General features: G+C 41.3%; 1 protein-coding gene across 1 annotated transcript; it reads left to right on the plus strand.

The window, feature by feature from the left end:
- The first annotated feature begins 11,210 nt into the window (after positions 1 to 11,210).
- On the plus strand, positions 11,211 to 26,390 carry LOC129726580 (segmentation polarity homeobox protein engrailed). The gene is made up of 3 exons (XM_055683453.1): positions 11,211 to 12,888; positions 23,953 to 24,053; positions 24,250 to 26,390. The coding sequence occupies exons 1-3, from the start codon at positions 11,688 to 11,690 to the stop codon at positions 24,496 to 24,498; spliced, it is 1,551 nt and encodes a 516-aa protein (XP_055539428.1). The 5' UTR covers positions 11,211 to 11,687; the 3' UTR covers positions 24,499 to 26,390.
- The last annotated feature ends 469 nt before the right edge of the window (positions 26,391 to 26,859 follow it).

A 26,859-nucleotide genomic window follows, 5' to 3' on the forward strand; every position in this document is an offset into this window, starting at 1 on the left:
TGCCACAACAGATGCTGATTTAGATACTGCATTTTCACGCGGAACAGGTAAAACATGAGTGTTTTTGATTGGTAGAAAGCTTTGTATTTGCTCTGGATTAGAAAACACGTGATTTTTCCTCAGATAATCCAAATGTGAATTTTATTGAGGCTTATCAGTTGTAGTAGATGAACTTTTGGAAAGTTTGTAATTTAAAAATTTTAATCTTTATTAAAATTTAATCAATAGACAAGTTGTGGAAAATTCACGGAAAAAAACACGCTGAACAAAAACTGTACTAAAGCTTTTGAGATACCTACCTTTTTTTAAGATTCCACCTACTAAACATATACAATAGATTTTATCTCAAAAAGGCTTAGGAGCAGACAGTACTCTCTCAGAATTAATTGAATCTTCTTGGGTATGTAGACCTTACTAAACTAAGCAATTCTGCGTACTAATTTTTTTTTAATTAATCTATACTAACATTTGAATAAGGCTGAAGTTTTAAAACATTTTTTCCAGGTCGATACATACATCTAAATATGTCAAGAGTTAGAGAATAGTTGTCAAGGAATGGCTTCTAGGAAATCGCCTAAATTATCATTGAAAAAATTTTAAAAATTGAATTTGAAATTTTACACTGAAAAAATTCTGAGATCACAATTTTGTTCAGATAGATCCTCCGCTTTTGGATGCTGTCCAAGCATCGGAAAGACGTGCTACCGGAAAAAACTCTCTTCTGGGACCTTCATTGCAAATAAACAAAAACACACTGAGCCCGAACAATGCCCACAAAGAGGAGAACAAAATCACATGCGCGTGTGGCAGAAGGTGTTGATTTCAATGCAACACTCAAATTTCGAAATCAAAAAATTCATGATTTCTACTAACAAAATCAATATCAAAATAAGGGAAAAAGGTAAAATTATAAAAATTTGGGATTTTAGTATCAAAAATTTGACCGGCACTTCAATGAAGTATTAAAAAATAAATTAAAACCATTGTAAACGCGTAAAAATCAAATCCGTGTGAATAGGAGGCGTAAATTTCGAAACTCGTGTATAAAAACCGGCGTTAATTCCGAAATCTGCGTGAAAAAAATACATAAAATTACCACGTAAAAACGATCATACACTCGTTGATGTTTCTAAAACATTCTACAATAACAATATTTATATCTTTATATCTCTTCTTTTTTAATAGTTTAATGACCTTCGAAATTTATTTAGTGGTAGCGCTCAAAAGCATCATCTTCTCTTAGAAAGTCCCCAGGCTAAATCGAAGCTCAATCGAACTTCGGGGTGTGGAACCTTAAAGCGGTGTAAGTTTCACTTTCATGATCGATAAAAAATGCACCAAAATTTTTCGTGAAGAACTATAATAGTTTCTCATGAAATAACCGAAATCGAAATTTTTTAAAACCAAATGTCTAAGAAGTTTATAGAACTTCAAGATCTGGTGTTGCCCGAAAACATTTTTTGACGTGGGACTACGTCTTTGTTTACTATACTGGGATGCATTCTGTAAAATTGGAAATGAAACTGGCAAATGTTGCGTCAGATTTCAAACGTTAATAACAGCACAACCACATGATGGATAACAATAACCAATATGTTGTTGGATAGATAAAATGTAGAACAATTTCGTAATATGCTAGTTATCACTTCAATTTCATTGCTAAGCGGTAAAATTGATAAAAGTTTCAATAACAAATTTACGCGAACAATGAACCAATTACATGCGAGCATTCCTAGCACAGACGACGTGAATGGACACCATCTGTTTCCTGTGATATTCTTTGTTTCAATATCGAAATAAAAATTGACAGAGTCTCACCGTCCCAATAGGTCAATTTATTTTTGCTTCCATGAGCTTAGACTAATATGTCTCGTAGGTAAAAGTTTTCCTAAAACTTTGAAACAATACCCATCCTTGAACAATTTCTAAACCTCCGTGTTAGGTTCTGAAGAACCTAATGAAAACTGATGTCTTGAAAGAAAACATGCTGGTAAAAGCAACAGTACCAGTGGAGTAAAAAACCGCAGGTCTCTCGTCGTTTATGATTGCAGTGGTACTCTTCTATTCGTACTGCAGCGGTACACTTTTGTTCGTGCATTTCTATTCGTGTGCAATTGAGGAAAAACTGCAATGCTGCTGTTGATGGCGATTGAAAGTTTATCTCATAAATATGATTACCATAATTTACTCAACAAGAATTGTAAATTTTTGCAACGGATATTTATTTAAATTTATCTTTGATATTCACTAAATAATCGTGATTGGATAGTATCGAAAGGAGTTAATTCCTAAATATATACATCTATAGAAGAGTAAGAGCCTGCGAATGCTTGTGATTTTATTGTTTATTTACTAAGATTCATACAGAATCTATTTTCACATTAAAAAATTGTTAGATGATATATTATTATTCTAAGCTTTACCATAATAAACATATATTACCTGTATTTGTAATACAGCGAATGTAGTTGTTGGCAAATGAAAAAAATTGTCAAGCAAAAAATAAAAATGTAATTGTGGATTGCAACGATTTATTGCTGGAACTTGTTAATGATTTCGTTTAAAATATCGTCTTATGTTGCCAATTAATCAACCTTTGTAAGGGCTTCCATATTATTTTGAAAGTAAGATCCATATTATAGATTTGATTTAATTAGAGTTAAATAAAAAAAGACCATTCATTATGATAACGTAAGTATTATTGGATTTGGTTGTTGAGGATATAGAGTTAATTCTGACTTTAACGCATTATGAGAAATTCTAGGTGCTCCTTCAACAAGCACGATATGCTTGTGCCTTGTCAAATACATGTAAAAAAAAATACTGCAAAAAAAATACTGCAGGCATAATATCGTCAGATATAAACGATATTCTTTCGAGTGTTGTTGAATATATTTCAAAAATTGATTTCCAGGGGAGGCTGAAAATAAAAATACGTACAGTCGCTGAGCAAACACAATGATTCTGTTTGCAGACTCTGCGTATTTTGTAACAAAAAGATCCCCTATTTACAGTGTTTAGTGCTACGTCACCATATCATACAACCCTAGGGCTGTATACCTTGTAGTATTTATGAAAAAAAATTGACTTTCTGGGAGAGTTCTCCAGCTCGAAAATTTTCTGACACCCGTGAAAGGCGATCTTTAAGAGAATTTATTTTAGAGACAACAGCAGACAAAAAAATTCTACTCCACTCGGAACATGGTTGTAGTTCGACAGGTCTACAGTCTGCATCGAGTCCATAGATCGTCTTCCACCTGATCGATTCACCTTGCCCGCTGTGCACCTCTTCGTTACGTTGTTGATGGATTGGTTTCAAGAACCATCCTTACTGGGCTGTCGTCCGACATCCTTACGACATGTCCAGCACAGCACAATCTGCTAATCTTGGCGGTGTGGATGATAGATGGCTTTCCAAGCAGCTCTTGCAGTTCCCGGCTCATTCGTCTTCTCCACGTTCCGTTGTCCATCTGCAGTCTTCCGAAAATGGTACGCAACAACTTCCGCTCGAAGACCGCAAGGCGCGTTGGTCCTCCAAAAGCATAGCTCATCACTTATGACTGTAGAAGAATACCGACTTGATTAGTGTTTTGTAGATGAGCAACTTGGTGCAGCGGCGAATTCCACTCGATCGGAGCGTCTTTCAGAGACCAAAGTATGCACGATTTCCTGCCTTATGCGCCAACCGATGAATTTCTTTACTGGTATAGTTGTCGGCAGTTACCAGTGAGCCCAGGTACACGAACTCGTCGAGCACACTGAAACACTCTAAACCGCTGTTTCTTCAATCCCTTTTTGCTACATAACAGGAATTGATTTGGGTCACTCTCTTGCCTATCTCCTCAATATTCTTATAATTTACATTTTTTCATGGATTTTACATAGTGCTGCTTGAAACAAAAATCCACAGCCAAGATGATCTCATCCAGAATGAATCGAAACTAAAAACATACGTTATATCGAGTGACGCTGTACCGAGGTTACGTTATATCGAAAAAGTAACGTAAATACAACATCAAAAATACGAATAATAATCTACGGCTGGTAAACGGCTGGATATTGCGTACCATCGGTGCAAAGTGCACCTACAGGAATAGAATAGACCCCACACGTGGTCCTTAGTCTCTTATGCAGCCACTCTTATCCCGACCTCCAGGCGGTGCCAACTGAGAGAAAAGCAACCAAGGGAAGATCGCATAACTAACCCCAGTGGGAATTTAGTTGTATGCTGACAGGGAAAAGGGCTCTTTTGAGTTTCCGAGTGTCTGTCCTCCATGTTAGGAGCGACTCAAAACGGCGTCTGTACTCCAGGTTAGGGGCGGCCGACTACCGTCCTCGTGCCAACGTGGGACTCTAAACAGTGTTTTGCAGGATCGGGGGGTTGCATGGTGCGCAGGCCTTACAAGCCGCCACCGTAAAACACTCACAAAGAATGAACGAGGTACAAAGAAGTTCGGACTTCAACAATCGGCACAGACCCATACGACGAGTCTGCGTTTTCTATGCTTCTTCGAGTTGAAATTCGCACAAACAAAATTAATTCCCAAAATTGATGTACTCGGAATTCAGCAGAAACAGTGCGCTTGCCAACTTTAGAAGTTCTTGGCTCATGTTTTGTATTCAGAGTATTCTTCGGAGCAGTTAGCAGGGAAATACAGGTTCCCTGGAGTCTGTCTCAAGTCTCGACGTCCATTACGCTGCATGGTGGCTTTGGATAGACATATACTGATATTGGAACGATACAGAAAAGACAATAGATCAAATAACTGATCGCAGTGGAAAATGTACCCAACAGGAAAAAAAAAGATTAAAGGATGGTGGCATTTAATTCTGCTTCTCGTAACGGTTCGGGGCCTTTAAAACCCTAAACATTCGTAATGTAGCTCAAGTTTTGACATCATACACGAAAGTCTTGCTGCATTTTTCGCCACATCTCGAATGACTTACGGGCTTGTGGTCTTGTGGTCACTATAGGAAACACTTTTCTCCCGGATCTTGGCTTTCGATGCTAGAGAGAGACAATCAGCTGTGTGTGGTTTTGATCTCCTTTCTATGGGTATTATTTTTCGTGCTTAGTGTTTTGTCGTTTGTTTACGATAAAGTTACCGCCAAATCAAATGTTCTACGGGAATACATCTTTTGGATACTCGGACATCCAGAATCGGAGGTGATGAGGCACTTTTTGACGGAAGGCTATATTCGAGATTTATAACATGATCGCTCGGCTCTGCGATTACGGGCCAATGGACAGCATCAAAATCAGGAAGCTGGCCAACTCAAATCTTGTACCAAAATCTGTTCACGATGCTAGCGAGGGTTCCAGTAGTCTTGAGAAAGACTGAAGATAAAGGGTCTGCCTAATTATTTCACACCTCAAACGCATATTGTATAGACTTGTGAAGAATGCAATAAAAATTGAATGGAAAATATGAAGAAAAACTCTTACCAAACAAAATTAGTCCCGTTATTTATGATTCACTTGTTAATACGCATATGATAAAACCAACTCACATGATATCAAAAATGCACGCTAAACTATCTCTACTCAAAATTTCAATTATTTTTACCCAACGGATCAAAAGACAGAGCAAACTTACAAATGAAAATCTTATTCTATCTTATTACAGACGATGTGATAATATATGACGTGAATCATTGAAGTGTTTCTTCTTCTCATACCTTTCATTTTCGAACTTCTGTTCGTGACATTTAAACCCTCTGTTCGCGATTAAAGTTTACTAGTTTGCCGTTTGGTTGGTAAACGGCTGGGCAGTGCGTACCAGCAGTACACCCGTACTAGTTGGCATAAGATAGACCCCAATGTGGTCCATAATGCCCAGCAACTCCTATCCCTACCTCCACGTGGTACCGACTGGGATACGAGCAACCAAGGGAAGATCGGTAAACCGGTGGGAACTTGGTCGTATGCTGACAGGGAAGGGAAGCTTGTCCGAGCGTCTGTGCCCCATGTTAGGGACGGCTTAAACAGCGTCTGATCCGGAGCGGACGGCTGAATTATGAAATGCGGCGTCTCGCCAGCTACACCCAAGACGGCAGCCCCGTCGCGAGACTAGGCATCCGCAGCCCTAGTAAGGCAGCATGCCGAAACATTAAAATACTACGAACAATCAAGAATTGAATACGGACCGGAACAATTGGCAACGACCTAGGCGACGAAATAAGGACGACGATTGGAAGCTCGGTACATGGAACTGTAGCTCGCTGAACGCCCCGGGTGGCGACCGGATTCTGCTGGATCAGCTAGAGCCCCGCTACTTCGACATCGTTGCGCTCCAGAAGCTTTGCCGGAAAAGAGAGAAGGTACGGAGGATTTGTGGCCGCAGGGCACAGTACTACCAGAGCGGCGGCACAACTAATGAGCTGGGTACCGGCTTTATAGTGCTGGGCAGGATGCAGAGTCGTGTGATCAAGTGGCAGGAGATCAGCGACAGGTTGTGTTTGTTGAGAATAAAAGGCCGGTTCTACAACTACACTATCCTCAATGTGCACTGCCCTTACAAAGGAAGACCCGATGTAGAGAAAGAAGAGTTCTACGCACAGCTGGAGAAACTCTACGATAGCTGCTCGCGTAGAGACTCAAGATCGTCATCGGGGACATGAACGCGGAGATCGGTAGGGAAGAAATGTACAAGCCGGTGATCGGCCCGCATAGCCTGCACACCGTAATGAACGATAACGGCTAGAGATGCGTCAACTTCGCAGCTTCCCGAGGACTGGCAGTCCGAAGTACCTTCTTTCCCCGTAGGGACATCCACAAAACCACCTGGAGATCACCTGACCAACGTATAGCAAATCAAATTGACCATGTTCTCATCGACGGCCGTTTCTTCTCAGACATTACAAACGTTCGTACCTATCGCGGTGCGGATATTGGCTCGGACCACTACCTAGTTGCGGTATCATTGCGCTCGAAACTGTCGACCGTATACCACGCGCGACATCGCCGAACTCCGCGGCTCAACATTAAGCAGCTCCGGAACTCCCAGGCTGCGAAGGAATACGCGCAACAGCTTGAAGCGGTGCTACCCACAGCGGAGGGGCTGGGCGCATTGCCTCTCGAAGCAGCTGGTGCAGCATTCGCACAGCTATCGTGGAGACCGCAACGGCGACACTAGGAGTGGAAGCACCGAGTGGCAGAAACGACTGGTATGACGGGAAGTGCGAGGCAGCGGTGAATGAGAAGAACCGGACCTGGGCGATATACCTGGGCAGGTCAACAAGAGAGAACAAGGCCAATTACAAACGGGCATGGAACGACATGACCACGATTCTCAGACGAAAGAAGCGCCAGCAAGAGGATCGTGAGCATGAGGAGCTAGAGCAGCTATACCGTGCCAGTGAAACGTGAAAATTCTATGAGAAGGTAAACCAGTCCCGCAGAGGCTATGTGCCGCAAGCCGACATGTGCAACGAAGGATGGGAACCTTCTCACGGATGCCAGCGAGGTGGTCGACAGGTGGAAGGAGTACTTCGATGGACACCTGAATGGCGAAACAGTAAACAGAAGCGGAGCAGGAACTGACCTAGGAGCACCAGCAGCGGATTACGAGTACCAGCCCCCGATATTCACGAAGTTCTTTGTGAGATCGGGAACCTGAAAAACAATAAAGCCGCAGGCAAAGATGGACTGCCGAGCGAGGTCTTGAAACATGGAAGAGAGGCGCTGGCTAGAGCGCTGCACCGGGTCATTTCCAGGATTTGGAAGGAGGAAAAACTGCCAGACGAGTGGATGGAGGGAGTCATCTGTCCCATCTACAAGAAGGGCGACAAGCTGGAGTGCCGCAACTACTGCGGTATCTCGCTTATCAATGCCGCCTACAAAATACTCTCACAGATCCTGTTCCGTCGTCTATCACTTTTAACCAGGAGGTTCGTGGGCCAGTACCAAGCGGGTTTCATGGGAGCCCGTGCCACCACGGACCAGATCTTCTCAATCCGACAGTCGCTAGTACAACGTGCCCACACATCACATCTTCATTGACTTCACGGCGGCCTATGATACAGTCGATCGAGAACAGCTATGGCAGATCATGCACGACAACGGATTTCCGGATAAACTGACTCGATTGATCAGAGCTACCATGGCGCAAGTGATGTGCTACGTGCGTGTTTCGGGGATACTCTCGAGTCCCTTTGAATCGCGCAGAGGGTTGAGACAAGGTGATGGACTTTCCTGTTTGCTGTTTAACATCGCCCTTGAAGGTGTGATCCGGAGGGCGGGCATCGACACGAGGGGCATAATTTTCACAAGGCCTGTTCAGCTTCTGGGCTTCGCGGATGACTTCGACATCATATCACGTAACTTTGCGACGGCGGAGGAAACTTACGCCCGACTGAAAGCCGAAGCTGGACGGATCGGACTGCGGATAAATGCGTCGAAAACAAAATACATGCGAGCGAGAGGCTCCAAGGAGAACAACAGCAGCCTCCCAACTCAAGTCTCTGTATACGGTGATGAGCTTGAGGTGGTCGATGAGTTCGTGTATTTGGGGTCACTGGTAACCGCCGACAATAACACCAGCAAAGAGATCCAGAGACGCATCCAGGCAGGAAATCGTGCCTACTTTTCACTTCGGAGGACACTTCGATCGAATCGAGTGCGACGACGCACGAAGTTGACGCTGTACAAAACCCTGTTAAACCGGTAGTCCTCTACGAGATCGAGACAACAACGCTTCTCGCAAAGGACCTTAACCCTCTTGGAGTTTTTGAATGAAAGGTGCTGCGGACTATCTACGGTGGAGTACAGACGGACGACGGAGAATGGCGACGGCGTATGAACCACGAATTGCACGCGCTGCTTGGAGAGAATCCCATTGCACACCTGGCGAAAGTTAATAGGTTGCGGTGGGCCGGTTATGTCGTAAGGATGCCGGACGGCAACCCTGTGAAATCACTTCCCTTCAGCAACCCTGCGGGCACCAGAAATAGAGGGGTGCAGCGTGCACGAAGGCTCGACCAGATCGAAGGAGACTTGCGGGTGATGAGACGCTTGGGGAACTGGCGAAACACACCCCAAACCGAGCAACATGGCGACAAATTCTTGAGACACAACGGCTCTCGTCTGATTGGTAAGGTAAGTTTGCCGTTGGTATTATTTTAACACTTTTTCGTCGTTTGTTTCAATCATTTGTGAAATTTGGATATCAATAATATATCTAGTTGCTAAAAAAGTAAAATTTAGTAATGAAAGCTACATGTTGGAAAACTAAAGTATATAAGAGCGTTCAGAATTCGAATCACATTTTGGAACAAGGATTTATATTTCGAACAGTCAAAAATCATTTCTTGTTTAGTATGTTTAATCGCGACAATGCATGGAACAAAAATCCTTAAATCGCCCATCGCACCTTTCAACAATCTATCTTATTTATAAATTATTATTTATGGAAAAATTCACAGAACAACAGATTCCACACAGAATACAAAGTGTTCGGAATTTGAATGAAACCCGAATTTTAAAACCTTCTATATTTATAAAATACGTAACACTTTATTGCAACAAAATTAAAATAAAGAAAAACAAGAGTTTCACAAAATAAACAGAAGCTTATTGGAACACATTCCGATTTGAAATGTGATTCGCACTTAAAAGCACTCAATGAACGTTAAGTGTAGTGCTTTCAATGATTACGAACTACATGTAAGTTTTTATTTCTGAAGTAGGTACAATCGTTTTTTTCAAATTGAGAGTGGATAAAAGTTGCTATTAGAATATTTGAGCAGCCCAAAAAAACTGATCTAAGTATCCCTTCCGCCGGCATTCATTTGATACGATAAACGAAATGTTATGAACTCAAACTGACGTCCGTTACCGCTCGTCATGTAAAAAAAAAAACAGAACTTGACCTCGTAACCAATTCGCACGACAACGACCGGCGGCATTTGGCGGCCATCAACGTTGCCACTGATTCCGGTTCGGACTGCGGTCAGTCGGTCGGTCTACGCTGTTCGTGCGGCTATAATTAGCATACATGCAGATAATGATTTAATAAATTGATGAACGAATTCGACTGGTTGGATGGTGCTCTTCGCTGGTTCCCCACCGCCGTAACTGCTCCGTGACGACGCCAGCCGGTGAACAAATGACAGCTTAATTCTTTGCCGGTTGGTTGTTGCTCGAGCGGGTTTAATTTTGAAATGATTAGCTTTTGACAGGCCGATTGTTGATTCGAGTTTTTATCTGCCTTCTTCTTCGTTATTAGTATTATTTTTTGGCCAAACTAATTGAATGTAAAAGCTTTTACCTACCGCAGCGAGAAGGTTGGATGGTTGTTGTTTTTTTTTTCTTCGCTGTCAGACTGACTCTAAATCAACTGGGGATCACGGTTGAACGGTTGGAGGAAGCGGCGGCGAGGCTTACCACACATACATATATTTACATTAAGTAGTTAATTTCGAAATTATACAATTATAAAAATAACATCTCGATTTATTCGATGGGCAGCACAAGGCACTCGTCAGTCAACATGGGTGGTCGACCCGGGATCGTATGCGCTCTCACCCGTTCACCCACTTGGGGGTGGGGTTTCGCGTAACCGATCGCCGGTTTCGGGCTGGCAGAGTGCGATTGAATAATAAAGTTGTATGAATGTGCGATGACCGCATACCAACAGCAGTAAGCAAGCGAGAGAGAATTGACGACGACGGAGGAAAAAGGGAATTAAACCGCACACTCGTTCAAACACACACACGATCGCATGACCACTAACCGCAATGGCGTGAAGCGGGCAGCGAGACAAACTCGAGAGATATGTGTGTTGGCATGGCTTAGAACAAGTTAATTCTCTTCGATTGCTTCATTATACTGCGTTCGAGCGGGCGTGTTTACGTGCGAAGGGACGAAAGCCACGCCTACTGTGCGAGTAAACGTGCACTCATACACGTACACCGATGGTGATCAATTAGAGCGCACATGTTTGAGTTGATATATTTATTTATGTTGTATCTCGTTCGTTCATACAGGGGTGGTATAAGACTGTCTCGTTTTGGTGTTACTAGTAAGCGGTGGTTGCTTGTGTGCGTTGAGTAAACTGAACTGCCTAACTTAACACCCTGGGGGTGGGAAGAGAGCCGATGCTATGGATTCGCGTGGGAAAGAACAGGAAGGAGTGTGCACCTTAATAGAGATACAAGGAGAAGCAGCAGCAGCAAAAAATAAACCAGTCAGTTCGGTTGAGCTCTCACTCAGCTGTCAGTCACTGAGGCTCAGATCACAGGTGACATTTGACTATGTCACATCACAATTTATAATAGAGGATAGCTCTCTCGCTCGGATCAAGATCGGATCATCTTTCGTGTGTATGTTCTTTTCCTCGTTCGTCGTTAATTGTGTGACTAAGCCTGCCGAAGCCCTCTCAGGAATAAGAGCTCAGCTTCGTCTGTTTGTTTTTGACTGACCGCCACGGATCGCAGTGATTTTTCTTGGCCATTGCGTACCCTTCGTTACTTCGTCGCAGTCGTTCTCCGTGGACGCACGAATTTCGAGCCCTCGAGTGTCGTGTCAAGTGAGTTATGGATGACAAGTTCCAGTGACGATAGAATTAGAGGAAGTGGAAATTAAGATCTGCTAAGTGATTGAAAAAAAATAAAAACAACCAAACGGGCAAACCAGTGATAGAGAGTTTGCAGTGAAGTGATAAACAATTGTGACAATATTTGCCAGCATGGCATTGGAAGATCGTTGTAGTCCTCAAAGTGCACCCAGTCCGCCACACCATCATCACCACAGCCAAAGTCCGATCAATTCTGCAACCGCTACAATGTTGACCACCACGGGAGGAACTCGCGTCTCGCCTACTGGCGACGAGATGTCGCCACTTGTACCGATCTCCCCGGTTCATATCAAACAGGAGGTGATGGATCCGATTCCCCCGCAGCCAACGCAGCAACCGAGCATTTCTTTTTCGATTACCAACATTTTGAGCGAGAGTTTTGGAAAAGTACCCTCCGCACCGGCTGGTCCGATCCACCACCATACAGTGAGTCCTATGGCAAGTCCTCCGTGCAGTTCGGACTCCAACAGTCCCAGCGGCCCAATTATGCACCTCAATCATCCGGGTCTTCACCAGCAGCGAAGAGACAGCCTGTTTCGGCCTTATGATATTAGCAAATCACCTCGATTATGCTCCAGCAATGGTAGCAGTAATCACAATCCTTACCATACCGACAGTGAATCGCAGGATTCGAATTGCTACGAGCCTCAAGCTGCTGCTGCAGCAGCAGCAGCTGCTAGTATGCTGATGTTCAACAACAACCATTACCACCCCCGAATCCCAACACTGTACGACTTCAGCACGAAAACCATACCCAGCATAGACCCTCGGTCACCGCTGCTGAACGGGTTCAGCGCCACCAGTTACCCCAAGCTGCACGAGGAAATCATCAACAGCCACCGGAAGTTCCAAGCCAAACTGTTGGAGAATCAGGCAAAAGCGGCGGCCGCAGCAGCTTCACTGCATCCGCACTCGATGCCCCCGCTAGGGTCCTTGTGCAAGACGGTGTCGCAAATCGGGCAGCACGTGGCCTCCTCCGCCGGGAGTGGCGTTATGAACGGCACAACGCCTCTGGACAGCCGTAGTAACGCCAGCAATAGTCCCAAACTGAGCCCGCGTCCCATTCCGAAACCGACGGCAACGGTGGCTTCCAGCCTGCCGGGCAACGGTGGTGGTGCCAGTAATGGTCACTCCGAGGGGAATAATATCGGCAATAATAATGTTAATAATAATGGAAATGGCAATAATAACGATGGAGCCTCGTCCGATGATGCCCGGTCGGAAACGGGCAGCAGCAAAGACGGCGACAGCGGAGGCAACCTGTGGCCGGCCTGGGTGTACTGCACCCGGTACAGTGACCGTCCCAGCTCGGGTGAGTGTTAACAAGTTGTCTTTTTAAGTTTAATAATTTATACTGTGAGTGAGTTAGAAAATTCGGCTTTTTATTTGCACCTTCGGAAAGGGGGACTGGAAGAGATGAATAGCGTATATAAAGCAGCCACGGTTCTGGTAGAATGGCGATGGTGTTTCTAAGCTGCTGCCTAATTGTTGATAAGTGCTGCTGAGCTTGTTCTTGTCAGAAATTGAAAAGGTAAAATAAAATTTTCGTCTGTGATATTTCAAGAGAAAATTACTCTTTGACGTATGTTTTTTGCTACGAAAAAAATTAGGGAAACAATTTCGTTAGTAATAAATTTAATAGGACATCAATTGGAGATGATTACGCACTTTTCATGTAGTTTGAAGTCAATTTCAGCGCACTTAGCAGAAGTAATCAGACTAAAATTTAGTTTGCAGGCAAATTTATTATATCACGCTCTGATTTTATCACCTTTTTCACCCGATTTTATCATCACATATCATTTCATTGAAAAAAATGTCAGGGTGAACTGAATTTCTGCATAGATTCAATAATTTAATAGTTTTTGCACAACTCAACTTGCAAAGAGATAAAAATTATGTTTAGCAAAAACATGCATTTCTATCTCACTTGTTATTTTGTTGGATTGATTACTATTTTTTCTACATTAAGATATGCGTTTTTGACATGTTTGAAGGAGAATAGTTATAATAAAATAATTACTGATTTCATCACTTCCCCTATTTAATCACCCCAAACAGCATCAGAGGAGTGATAACATCGGGTGATTGCCGTGATATTATTCCAGTGAAATTGAATGAGGAATTGAATCAAAAAGTTAAGGCATTATGAGTACTGAAAAAATTATTCTCTGAAGAAGAATTTTTACTTATAGGGACTAAATTATTGTCCCTAATTCTTCTTCTCGAGAGACGAAACGCAAGATTTTCATTAGATTTTTTCCAGTCTGCAGGTGTCCTTTTGAAATTACTCTTTATTTCAACTGAACGGTACCAAAAATCGTTTGAGCTCCACAAACAATATTACAGCCTAAGTAGTAACTGTGAAAATAGATATGTACTTCTTCGATTTTATATTTAAATCTTGATTTGATATTTAACAAATTTTAGAACTGTTTCATGATAAAAAATCGCTATATATTTTTTCATACCCAACAAATTTAGCAATACGTTAAAAAAGCGACATCGAGCTGCGGAACAAAAAGATTTAAATGTTGCATTGTCAGTTTAAACCTCAAAAATGCTTACGACAGAGTGGGTCTGTTCGACTTGGGAGTCCGATGAGTGTGGTGCTTTTTGTCTTGTACATAGAGCCTTTATTGAGAAACACACTTGTTTATGACAAGTTCAGAAATGTGTTTGCTTATGCTGAAGATATTGTTGTTTGTTTTAAAAATATTTCTGATATAATTGCCTAACTCCTATCCTTGACTCTAACGGATTGACTGCCCAGATTCTTTTGAATTGCCGTAAATCTTGTTTTACACGTTCCAATAACGCTAATGTAGGTCCACAAAGTACACGTGAAGTTGGAGTTCTGAAAATTTTAGCGGTCATTTTTATGAAAACATGGAGTTTAATGGTTACCGCTAATTCCGGAGAGTTAGTTATAAACATTAAAGCTATAGTGAAACTCCATAACGTTCGTCAGCATAATATTTTAGAATGGAGCATAACGCTGAACAGTTTTGTGTTAAGTTTGAATAACACTGGTGGAAATATTTATAACGCCACTATCATTATTGGTGTTAGTTTTTTACTCAGTGTAATTGTCAATTTCAATAGTTTATTATCTTATTCACACTAGTATACCCAACCTAATAATGGAAACATTTTTAGTTATTACTGTGTTTGTGAGCATGGAATATTTTTTTTGTGTATTAAAAGTTGGAAATAATAATAACGCCATCATGTTAGTTTCTTAGTTCAGTTCGCTAGTTTGTGTCTGACTTCAACATTATTAAAATAACGTAATTTTCCAGATGTTTAAGGACCATGCTAGAGGGAACGTTTTTAACGAAAAACGAGCGGAATAAAATCATTGTTTGAAACGAAGAAGGGTTTTCTACTCCCGAGATTGTTCGTAGACTTGATGGGAGTAGGAATGTCGTATAAAACTGTGCCTATTTGGTGCTCAATATGCTACAAGGAAACGTTCTAGCGGACGTTCATGCTTAACAGGTAGAGACAACCGGCAGCCAAGCGCCTTGCTGTTGAATCCAAGCTTTCATCAGCTGAAATAAATGCAAAAATGAACATTCTAGTCGCCAGTCGACATCCAACAAGTTTAAAGATCCGGCTCAAACTTTTCATACAGGAAAGTAGTCGCTATAATACGACTCCTTCCGCGGTATACAAAAAAACGCGCTTGAATTTTTTCGAGAAATACCAATTTTAAAGTACAAAATGGTCTAGAGAGGTTTCCAGTGATGAAAAAGTTCATTCTTGACAGTTCGGATGTTTCGGGAGACGAGACAACCTGGCAACTTCAGAGGAGGTGCCGTAATTGTTTGGACAGCCATTTAAACGCAAATAAAAAATTCCAATATGCTTTGTATAAAGCAGAATGAATTCCGAGAAATACTGGGTATGGCTACAGTTATTAACAAAAATGTTAGTTTTCAGCAATATATTGCTTTATTTTAGGCAGCCTTTAACACCAAAAAACTTTTAGAGGTCCACAATTTTGCTTTAATGGGTTGACGATCGTGTAGTTCGGACTTGAATTCTTTTAAGAATGAATGGGGAATGTTATCAGTAAATTTATTTGCACAGGGCATGAAGTTCGAAACTGCTGAACAGCTGAAAAAAGCTATCATCCACGAGTAAGCTAAAATTACTCCCAATCAGTGTTGCGAAATTTCTACAGAGAAAAATGAAAATGATACAACAGCAGTTTCACCCTCACTCTCTTCAAACTGATATTGAGTGTCACCCGTGTCAATTATCGGTCAATAATCATGTCAGTGATATAAATGATATATCTTAATTAATATCGAAATTATTTGATCTGAGCCAATTCATTGCTTGAATTCAATGAAGCAGATAGGCACCTTCATCCTATACCGCATAAACATCGCTAAAGCAACATAGTGTGTGCGAAATCACAGAAATGCTGCCAGTCAGCATTACCACTGTCAACTGATTGGAGCTGAAAGCAATTATCACTTTCAGTTCGTTCGTGGTGATACTGATATTCGTAGCTCTCAGTGTCAACTGAGAATCTGTCACTGACAGTAAAAATTTGCAACCCTGCTCCCAATACGCTGAAATCTCTTATACATTCTATGCCAAGGCGGCTTCAAGAGTCTTATACAGAATAAAGACAAAACAACACATAACTAATCTCATTTACTTTTGAATTTTATCGCAAATTATTTGATTAGAAAAGTTTTTTTTTTTCAAAATGATGTTATATTACGTACTTTGAAATGATGAAATGATCCAACTTTTTATGTATAGACTTAATATTCAAATGATCAACTGGCACAAAAAAGTATATAATCGTACAAAAATCATAGAAATACAACAAAAAATTATCTTGTTAAAGAACTTTATAAAAAGCAATACATATTAAAGGGGGCGTTATAATTATTTCCACCAGTGTATGGTCTGTAGTTCAAATAATTCCAACATCTAATCTACCTCTCGATCTAGCTTCAGAATTCAAAATCATGTCTTTTGTAACAAAGATGCAAATGGAATTAACATGGAGGAATATGATTTGTTGAATGATATTTTGTTTTGTTATAAGTTATCGCGCAACGCTCGTTAGGGTGCCAATCACTGTATGAAAAAATTGTAACCAGAAAATTTCTCATAAAAACCCTGTACAAAATGTTCATCTGCCCGAAAAAACATCCTATAAAAAATTTCAGCTCAATCGAACTTTAAATGGGGTGGCGCAAAGCAATTGAAGTTTTTTTTAAATACCGAAAGGGTAGTTTTTCGGATTTCGGTGAACATTCTGAGCCAGATATCTGAAACGTCAAGATCTGGTGTCATCTGAATTTTTGTTTTTTTTTTCGAGAAAATCAGCTCTCTGGGACTCCCTTTTCATTTTGTTTTTCTTTCACAATTTATGCATCATCCTATGTAGAATAAATGAACCACCCTAATCAAATATTATGTATTTGGTGCTATTTATGGTGTATATTATTAAACAAGTTATTTGGAGACACTAGCGATCAACTTCAACGATGATTCCTAATTTTTTTTAAAAAAAAAAAACAACTAAGTCTCAGAGAGCCGATTTTTCGAAGAAAAAAAAACTCAGGTGACACAAGATCCCGACGATTCTTGCATTTTTGAGCATCATACAAAAAAATCTGGCATCATACAAAAAAATCGAAAACCTTCATTTCACGTACGTTTGTGGATTTCAGAAAAGTCAAACTTTACTTGCTTGCTTGGGAAGGTGAACATTTTGTACAAGTTATTTTTTTTAATTCGAGATGACCATTCTGGTTTGCACCCCAATAAATAAATGCCCTCAATTGAATCAAAATTACCCCTTAATTAGAGAATTATATAGAAAAACGTAAGCTCCAAATTTTTATCATTCAATGATCGCCCTAAATTATTTGTGTTTGTTAATAATCGTGTGCCAAATAGTATAAAGGTCACGGTTTTTAAACGCTAGCCACATCTCCGATACAGTTTTCGATAAATACGGTTTAATTGATACTAACGAACATCAAATAAGGATTTTCCTCTGGGGTCAAAACGCGTTGGGATTGTTGTACCAACGTGATTCGACACGTAGGATAATATGAACGATTTAGAACTGACCAGTGACGAAACGTCGGACAGTAAAAAATAAACGTCGTTCTGCTGTTTCGAGATTGCTCAACCGAAAATACACCTAACGCTTTGGTAATATAGTTACTGTCTATAGTTGTAAAGTAAAGTAATACTTATAATTAATTGATTCGATGGAAAACAAGGAATGTATCGAAAAGTAGTCTTGAACAGTCTAACATCAAATTAAAACTGAAAACGTTCAGAAAGTTTCTACAGAAGTGAATTTTATCAAAGAATATTAAGTTTAAACAGCAATGAAATGGAAAAATCATGCTTATTGTTGATATTTAAAAAATTATCGAACCCCAGATTTAACTCCATCCATCAAATTCTGCAGTCTTTGCAGAATTTGATGGTCTTTGTGCACATTCTGGACGCTGCAAACCAATTCTACTTGAACTCTGACATATTCTTAGACACTGTACCTTTCCTTTTGAACTTGGCCTTGACAATTGTCTAGTAAGGTTCAATTGGCCGCAGCTTGGGACAGTTAGGTGTTGTAGAGAATAGCGGAGGAACCTCGTGCTTTCTACAATATGGAAGTCGTCTTTTCTTCAAGCATAAATTTTAGCATTCATAGTCGCGTTTGTGAAAAAAGTTGATGATCGCATGCCACACGATCGAATAACATGCCAAATGAGCACTTTTTGGCCAAATGGATCACTCTCTCCAATCGATTTGGTATGAAATTGAGGTCCCGGCAGCGTTTTGGAATCTTCTATGACATATGTTTCGACATCCATGAGAATGCACAGGTTGGGGTTGTTCAAAACACGGTCATATGAGCTTTCGAGCTCGTATTTCAGCACGATCTTGCTGCTCCGATGTTTGTTTGGCCACTTTTTGCTTTTTATTGGTCTTTAGAACATGTCTCTGTTTGATACGCTGAATCATCCCTGCACTGGTTTTGAACTTTTTGGGCAAATCACGACCTGTTCTTCTGAAAATAATTTACAACTTTTCGGTCTAATTCGGGATTACTTGGTCCGGGTTTTCGTCCACTTCTGCTGAAATCCTCGAAAGAACACTCATCACCGAACTTTGCGACGATTCGTTTAACACTTTCTGGACAAATTTTGAATTTTTTGCTATTTTGTGGTATGTAACACCCTTCTTAGTGCACCAATTGTGCAGATTAAGTAAGTTTCAAAATCCGCATAAAAAATCGCATTAAAAAGACCTTGGTATATTTTATTTTGCGTATTGAATAACAATTTTTTCTTTACATTTACTGTGTTATTATTTTTGCAATTTTCGCCTATTTTCTTTAATTTTTTATTCTTGCTCTGTATGCTTTCATGTTTTTTCCTGTTTTCCAGAACCAAAGGTCAATTTTTCTTGTATTTTACGATTCAAAAATTCTATGCTTCACTGTTTCCTATTTGTCTTGTCACCTATTTTTTATGAATTTTAATAAAACGATTTATCGTACGTTATGCCGATTAAATTCAAGAAATGTATCACGATCGGAACAATTTAGACAATTTTCAAAGTACAGAAATTTTCAAGTTATATTTTCATCATTTATATCGCATGAAATCATAAACAAATTACGCTCATCGAAACAATAAATCTGTCTAGTTAACAGAAACAATAATTTCTAGCAAACACGAAATTAATTTATTCAAATTTATCGTTTCATCTGATCATAGAATTTTCATTATGATCGAGACAAAAAATGTATCAATCAGACCAGCCATTTTTAGAAGTCAAATATTTTTTTCAGGTAGACAATATAATATAAGCTATTATTAACATTTTAGAACAGAAGTTTTGCTCAGAAAAACTTTTTCATGAATTATATCAAACATAGACAAAGTGAAGCAGTGAAGTCTAAGAAGTAAGCTGTTTCTCTTATGATCCCAAACAGGCCTTCGAAATCGACCAACAGTTCCAACATTAAAGCAAATATTTAGCACAGAAAGTGTCCTTACACGAAATAAAGGTGTTATGGAACCATTTTGTTGAAAATTATACTGTATTTTCCGAATATGTAATTAATTCGATTATCTTCTTTAGAAAACTAGGCAAGATAGCAATCGTATAAGCTCGAAAATGGATAATTTATTTAAATTTTTTTTTCTAATAATAATACTTGAAAAATCTCTTTCCGAACATTATCAGGAGAAGTTGTTTGATAATACTGATAACCGTTTGAAATAACTTTTCATCAAACATCAAACTCCAGCTTCGCATGACTCGACAGAATAAGTTACCTTCAAAAGGCGTTAACACTGACCCGCGGCAAAGCTCCGAGTGTTTGCTAAAAGACTTCCTTTACTCGCACATTCGTTTCTGTACGTAAAACTGATTAATTCACTAGTAATTACTGAAATTCCGCTAAAAAACAAGCTGCTCACACTATATTTTGCACAACACTCGTAGTTGATTTTTTAAAATCAAAACAAACGTCTGTCAAACGAAAAACTGTTGAACTTAAATGTAAATGCTCTTCTAAAATACTTGTATACGCATGAAAACTATAATTAAAATATATTTTCGGATCACACTGTAGACAATTTCGGTTTTCTTACGTATACCTTAATTAATTTTCGTGACTTTTATTAAGAGCTTTATTATATCAAACTTTGGGCATTCATTCGAAATTCGACTGAACTTTTACCTAATCGACGCGAAGGTAATTACTAGCCACACGCAAAAAATAAATAGGAAAAAACATCCACCGTGATCGTTATCATTTCCCCGTGAATTGTCCGTGTATTCACAGTGAGCCTCTCTACACAGTGTAATCAATTCGGACAGCAAAAAACCTCTCCCCGAACGCCGCCGCTCAGCCCGCCAATCGGACCAATCGCGATGGATAAAATCAATTTCCCCCGTTCCTCGCGTGCGCGTCCACCACCGGACCGAAGTGAAATGAATAGCCGTTTAATTGGAGAAATAAATAAATTTATTTAAACAGTCTCCAGCCTCTTCCGAACCAATGGAATTGACTGCCAGTCGCTAGATAAGCCGCGGTCCGCCACAATATGTCCACTGGAAAAATCGCTCCATTTAGGTCCAATGCGGTGTGCTTTCCATTTTATTGCATGCATCGCGCGCAGACCGAACTTAATTAATATAGTATTGATAATACAGTCGAACATAAATTGTGTGCCCTCCGCTGAACCTCCGCCGGCACTGATCTAGATAAGCTGCATCTCCTGGCTGCGCCTTCGCGGCGCTCGCTCGCTCGCTAGTCGAAGGATGCCATGAGCAAAGTGGGTTTCGCCTTGCAGTCCGCCGCCGCGTCGTTTTTCCCATTCGCCCCATAAAGACGGCTGATATTTCAATCGCTGCCCCATTAACGGCGCGTTATACTCTTCAAATATACTCTTTTATTACGGAATAATTAAAATTTATTAACTCACTTCAATATAGCGTTACGGCACATTAAGCCGGTCAGAAGAGAGGAATGCATTACTTCAATTACAAAATCTCGTTGTGTTCGACCCCGCCGAGCAGAACCACAAATTTGTTAGAGCTAAAAGCACCCGCTGGAAACAAAATTTGTCCGACATGCTTCCCTGATTTCCTCTCCCGAACAACATGAACAACAGCAGCACTAACAAGTTTCGGTTTTCATAACAGACGCGTTAATTGGAGTGATCATTTCCGCGCGGGTTGGTGGGTGGATGCGACGCAGCATAAATCGATCATCACCCGCCATAAAAACCGCTCTTCTATTCCCGATGATCAGCTTCCCGATTTCAAAAAAAAGGTTCTTTATTCTAACCGGCGGCAGAACCAGCAGCAACAACCTATCATCGAACATATTAATTTCGGGGGACTTTCAGCTCTGACATCTGTTCTCGGCTTTTATGGTCCCCTTGAAGTGTCACTCTTTGTCGTTTCTGTGTACGACCGACCGAGACGCGAGAGGTTTTTCCCTTCAGCTTACTTTGATCAATGGCGTTGGAAACCGTCGAATTTCGTCTGGTTGTCAGCGAGCGGTTCGAAGTGGATCAGAGGAAAAACAAATAAATAAACACAACCGTATGGAAGGACCGAGATTAATTGGAAGATGATCTAAGTTGTTTCCCGTGCAGCACGGTCATTATCACATAACATTGTCTGCTTTAGGGACGTGTAAATCCGATCTACTTAACCAATGAATAACTCGTAAATCAGTTTTGAACAGAGTTACATGGGGGTCCATAAGCAAATTGTCAATCGCTCTGTCGAAGCCGTGATTACGTAACTCCAACATTCAATGCGAACCTCGTGCCCTTTTCCAGCGCCCATTTAGGTCCAATCAAGCTGTAACAAATTGTAACTGGCCCGTTTTGTCCAGATAGCCATTCCGCGTTTGACAGTAGCAGATCACTGCGGGTGATCACTGGAAAACAACGGTGTAGGAAAAAAAAAAAGAAACACATGCCGGCACGTCCCGCGCATACCCGTGAACCATAAAGATCGAACAGGCAACAATTACGTGTCTGTGTGCGATGTGGTTACATTGGGTCCAAAACGAGAACGCACGCAACAACCCGCGCCGATTGAGGTTATCTGCTTCGACTAATATGGCCGCCTTTACAGTAGCCACATGGCTATCGACAATCGGCGCAGCCTTACTAGCTGATGAGAGATTGATCGGTAAAACTAGCGAAGGTGATAATCCAACGTCCCGATTATCAGCGCGCGTTGATTGAGACGTTCGGTTTGATCGTCTGCGGTCCAGCAGAATTGCGTCACACACAGCCAAACACCGCTAGGAAATCGATAAGTCGTCTTCCGTATCCATCAGGGTTGACATTTGCATAACTGGTGACCGCCAATAGATGGCGTCCTTCGCTTATGACTTCATTAGCAACCCACCCCTCGATAACGGTCGAGGCGCTTCGGGTTTATCAATGCATGTAGCTCAACTTGTCTCGCGACTTGCAAATATCACGAACCCGCAGACGGGGAGCATGTCGACAAAACCGGCGGCACTACTGTGACAAGCCACCCTAGGCTAATTATCTGTCACGCAATCTGTGCCTTTTGTTTGGCTGAGACTTGGCTGACCAATGCTAGCCGTAGATCTCTGCTAACTGTTGTGTGTTGACAAAGGCTAGCTCAGCTAGAATTCCAAACTTTTGACAGCTTACGTGCGGTTTCATTCCCGCCGCTGCTTGCCCGCCACTCACGGCATATTAAAATGTCAAATTATCGCGGCGCTCATTGTGAGCTGACGGGTAATTCTAATAAATATTCATAACTTGTAGACTTCTAGAGTAGTTGAAACCTGCGAAGCAGCCGCAGCCGAAGTCAATAAAATGAAAAACTTTAGCCTTATTTACGGTGCAAACTTGGGGGGCGAATTAATTATCGAACTAATATTCTAATTAAACTATCACTATTTGTTTGACCCCGAGTGCAACCGCCACCCGGCGACCGGAGAGAATGATTATTTCCTTCTCTACTAATTAGAATGATTATTTATTTTTATTAATTTAAATTGGCCGCCTGAGGCCCCTCGGCTGGGCCTTCAAAATTCGTCCAGAATTATCATACAGAAGCGATTTAGATTGTTTCCGCTTCGTAATCTATCTCGAGAGTACAGACGAAATAAGCGAGGAAATTTTCCTACTAATAATTACCGCCGAAGAGAAAGAGAAAAAGCGGGTTTGTGAAAAAGGTGCACGATAACTGTCAAATGGGGAAAGAGCGCTGGAATGTGCGAAAATCACGTTCTTGTCATAAGCGCTAGCGATAATTAGAGTTCTTCGCCCGTAAATCGTGGTTAATTACCACAATTCTCGCCGTTGACGGCGATGAGGACCGAGCCGACGGATGCGGACTCTGCGTGTTTCATAACGAATTATGATGGCAGTTTTCTAACGTGGTTTGACAGGTGGGATACAGTTCGGATCATTCGATGTGGGAGCTAATCATGCTTTTACGCGACCCCTAATTATGCGTATCCCGGGGTGATTTCACGACAGCGTTCACAGCCCGGTTGCTGCGATGAACAGCTCGAGTTTGTTACCGTACCGCATTGCACCGAAACGTGGCCATAAATTATAGTTCCGAAAAAAAATCGTGCGCTATCTCAAATGTGACTTAATTGAATTAGATAACAAACATTTAATTTTTATTTATACTCATGCAGGCGATCGTAACCAGTTTTTTTTTTTTTGCTGTCGCAATTCGTCGTTGTTTCTCACTCGCTCACAGTGCTATCGCGGCTTGTTACCACAGGCGCAGGCACCAACTTCACGAGTGACATTTTTATTAATTCTTTTCATTCTTTCTGTTTCCGTGCCAGGTCCCCGCTACCGTCGAACGAAGCCACCCAAAGAGAAAGGCGAAAGTGAGGAAAAACGTCCCCGAACGGCTTTCACCACTGCCCAGCTGCAAAGACTGAAGGTAAGCGGTTCGATTTTGCCCTCTGATTAGCGTCAAAATGTAATCATCACCCTGTTCTTAGAGTTTGGACGACTCATCCCTAATCTTGGGCATTTCCGTCATCAAAACTTTGACTGTACAGGACTTTAATCCTAACCTCCAACCAAAACCAATAATATTCTAACCTCAAACTATTCTCGTTCTTTTCCAATTCCAGAACGAGTTCAACGAAAATCGTTACCTCACGGAAAAGCGCCGCCAAGCGCTCAGTGCCGAGCTGAATCTGAACGAGTCGCAAATCAAAATATGGTTCCAAAACAAGCGGGCCAAAATCAAGAAAACTTCCTCGGAAAAGAACCCGCTGGCCCTGCAGCTGATGGCCCAGGGGTTGTACAACCATTCGACGGTTCCGCTCACCAAGGAGGAGGAAGAACTGGAGATGCGCATGAACGGTCAAATCCCGTAAGTGCACAGCGAGAAGGAAGAGGAGGAGGTTATGTCAACATGCAGATTCATCGCGGCCGCGCGAAAGAAGTTCACTGCACGTAGCGCAATTGACGCTGTTGTCTGTCAGCTTCAGTGTCCGCCATTAATAAGGCGTCCTCGTCGATGTAAACAAAAGTATCCATAATGAGATTCCTGTGCCACCGCTCTCTCGATGCAAACGCGTACGTGGACGGACTCGAGTCTGCGAGCTGTCAGTTGCGTTTTTAGCGAGGGCTTTTGAATTATTGATCTCCAGACAGTGGCCGATGTACCATTTTGTTGCTGCATCACTCTCGAGTGACGTTCAGCATAACCTCGCAGTTCGGGATTGAAGCTGTCAGTCAGCAGCGAGCAAACTGGCGAAGGGAAAAAAGCAGGCGAGGCTTACCCGGGACCGGGCGGATAACGAACAGAAAAAAAAACAACAGAAAAGCAACAAGACCCAGTACAATTACATTTAAATAATTGAATTAATGCCCCCCCCCCCCCCCCCCTTCCCGATGGCGGTGGGAGGAACCGGCGGGAGGAGGCTGAAAAGCTGTTACTCGTTCTGGTAAAACAAACAAATTCAGCTCTTCATGCGCCACAACGAGGCCGTATGAGAAATTTCTGTAAATGTAAATATTGAATTTTAAAAGGCTCTTTAGCACCAGGCATGCAGTAGCTTGGCTTTCTCACGCACAGATCCTGCTGGCGATTTAAAGAGCTGAAAGTAGAGCATATTTTCTATATTCGTCCGAAGGAACTGAGCTCAGCCGGTTAGGGTGGTGCAATAAAATAAAAAAAAAAAAAAAACTACCATTTCCCCTACCGACGACGGCTGATCTCGGATCTCGCTGAAGAGGAAAAAAAGGAACAAGCGTGATTGTAATCTACTGAAACCGAATAGCAATATACCTAGATAGAAGTGATAGGTTAGTTCTCACCCACTTAAAGTTGTGAATAGCTTAGTCAAAGGATGTGGTTAGGTGGAATGAGGTTAGGTTACACGTTTCGTTATTTCGCGTGCCCCGTAGAAAACATGTAAATTATTTACTTCCAATGTCGGCAGAACTTTTTTTGTTAGTTGAAAAAAGTACTGTCCAACCAGAAAGGCTATAGGATCGGAGACGAATGCAATGTAAATGTGTGTACAAAAAGTTAATAGCTACTGAAAATTAATTGAGATTAACTGCATTGGATTAGAGCAAACAACGACCCCACAGACAAACTAGATTAACGTTCGGCCGAAGCTAGCCTGAGGCCGTGCATGTGTTCCCACGCGGAAAGACCGATCCAACGTCGATAATTAGTCATCAAAGCTGCTTCTGTGCACAATATTCATTTATATACTAACCAGTTTCCGTCTCAGTCTCAGGCGGACGATGACGATGCGAGCGAGCATCATAAACAAATCATAAACTCCGCTCGTAGGAGTGGTCTGCTTTTTTTGCACCATTCATTGTAACGTTTCGGTTAGTGCGCGCCGTTCGTATAGAATAACTATCTAATCTAAATTATGCCTAATTATGCTACCATTGGTCGGTCGTCCCAATTTGGTTAGGCCAACAGCGCCTGCGCGATACGTACCCGTATTTTGACCGTGTGTAAATTGACGTGTATGTAGAAAATAAAAGCGGAAAGGGTAACATCAAGGCGCACGGCGTACCCTCTCCGTAGTTATCCGCTAATCTATGCAGAATCGCCACCAGCCGTAGGAGCCGTTTCTCATTATACTATGCAGTGCTTAAGATTATTATTAGATTATATATTACTCTTATTATCCGCGTAGCAGTTAAGACTGTAGAAGCTAACCGATTAACCATATAAACAGAGAACAAAACCTATTATATTATAGCAATGCAAAAACCGATAAAAAAGAGAGCGTAATAAACTACACTCATGTGATATTTAAATGAATAAACAAGCGTACGTTATTAAGTATTCCGGCTATTCCGAATATCACAATCTGGAACGGGGAAGGCTAGGAATTGCTATCTGGGCTATTTGATAAAGTTTACAGTAGCTTTTCTGTTCGTCCCTTGATGGTGTTGGTGTACTGGAAAAAAAATATGTGAACAAATCCATTGCTGCTTTTGTTTTTGAGGCATCTTTCTGTACAAACGGTTCACACACACACGCACATACACACGCACACACACATAAAACTGTTGCCTTGAAAAAAAATTTTTTTTAAAAAGCTTTCTGGGAAAGTCTTTTAAGCAAATATTTTAGACACATCATTAACGATTAATGAATTTCCGGGCCAGAAATAAATTATATCGGAAATTCCATGCTTTTATCCCGTCGGTCAAAAGAGCAAAACTTTGACAGTCGTGCCTCAGCGATTTCTTCTTGAGCG

This window comes from Wyeomyia smithii, chromosome 3 (genome assembly GCF_029784165.1).
Source record: "Wyeomyia smithii strain HCP4-BCI-WySm-NY-G18 chromosome 3, ASM2978416v1, whole genome shotgun sequence".
NCBI classification, from domain to species: domain Eukaryota; kingdom Metazoa; phylum Arthropoda; class Insecta; order Diptera; family Culicidae; genus Wyeomyia; species Wyeomyia smithii.

What these genes read in the sequence shown, in the direction of transcription:
- LOC129726580 (XM_055683453.1), top strand. Translation starts at nt 11,688, where the DNA reads ATGGCATTGGAAGATCGTTGTAGTCCTCAAAGTGCACCCAGTCCGCCA. An exon ending in CAGTGACCGTCCCAGCTCGG is followed by an intron (nt 12,889 to 23,952) that starts GTGAGTGTTAAC and finishes TTTCCGTGCCAG; the next exon opens with GTCCCCGCTACCGTCGAACG. An exon ending in CCCAGCTGCAAAGACTGAAG is followed by an intron (nt 24,054 to 24,249) that starts GTAAGCGGTTCG and finishes TTCCAATTCCAG; the next exon opens with AACGAGTTCAACGAAAATCG.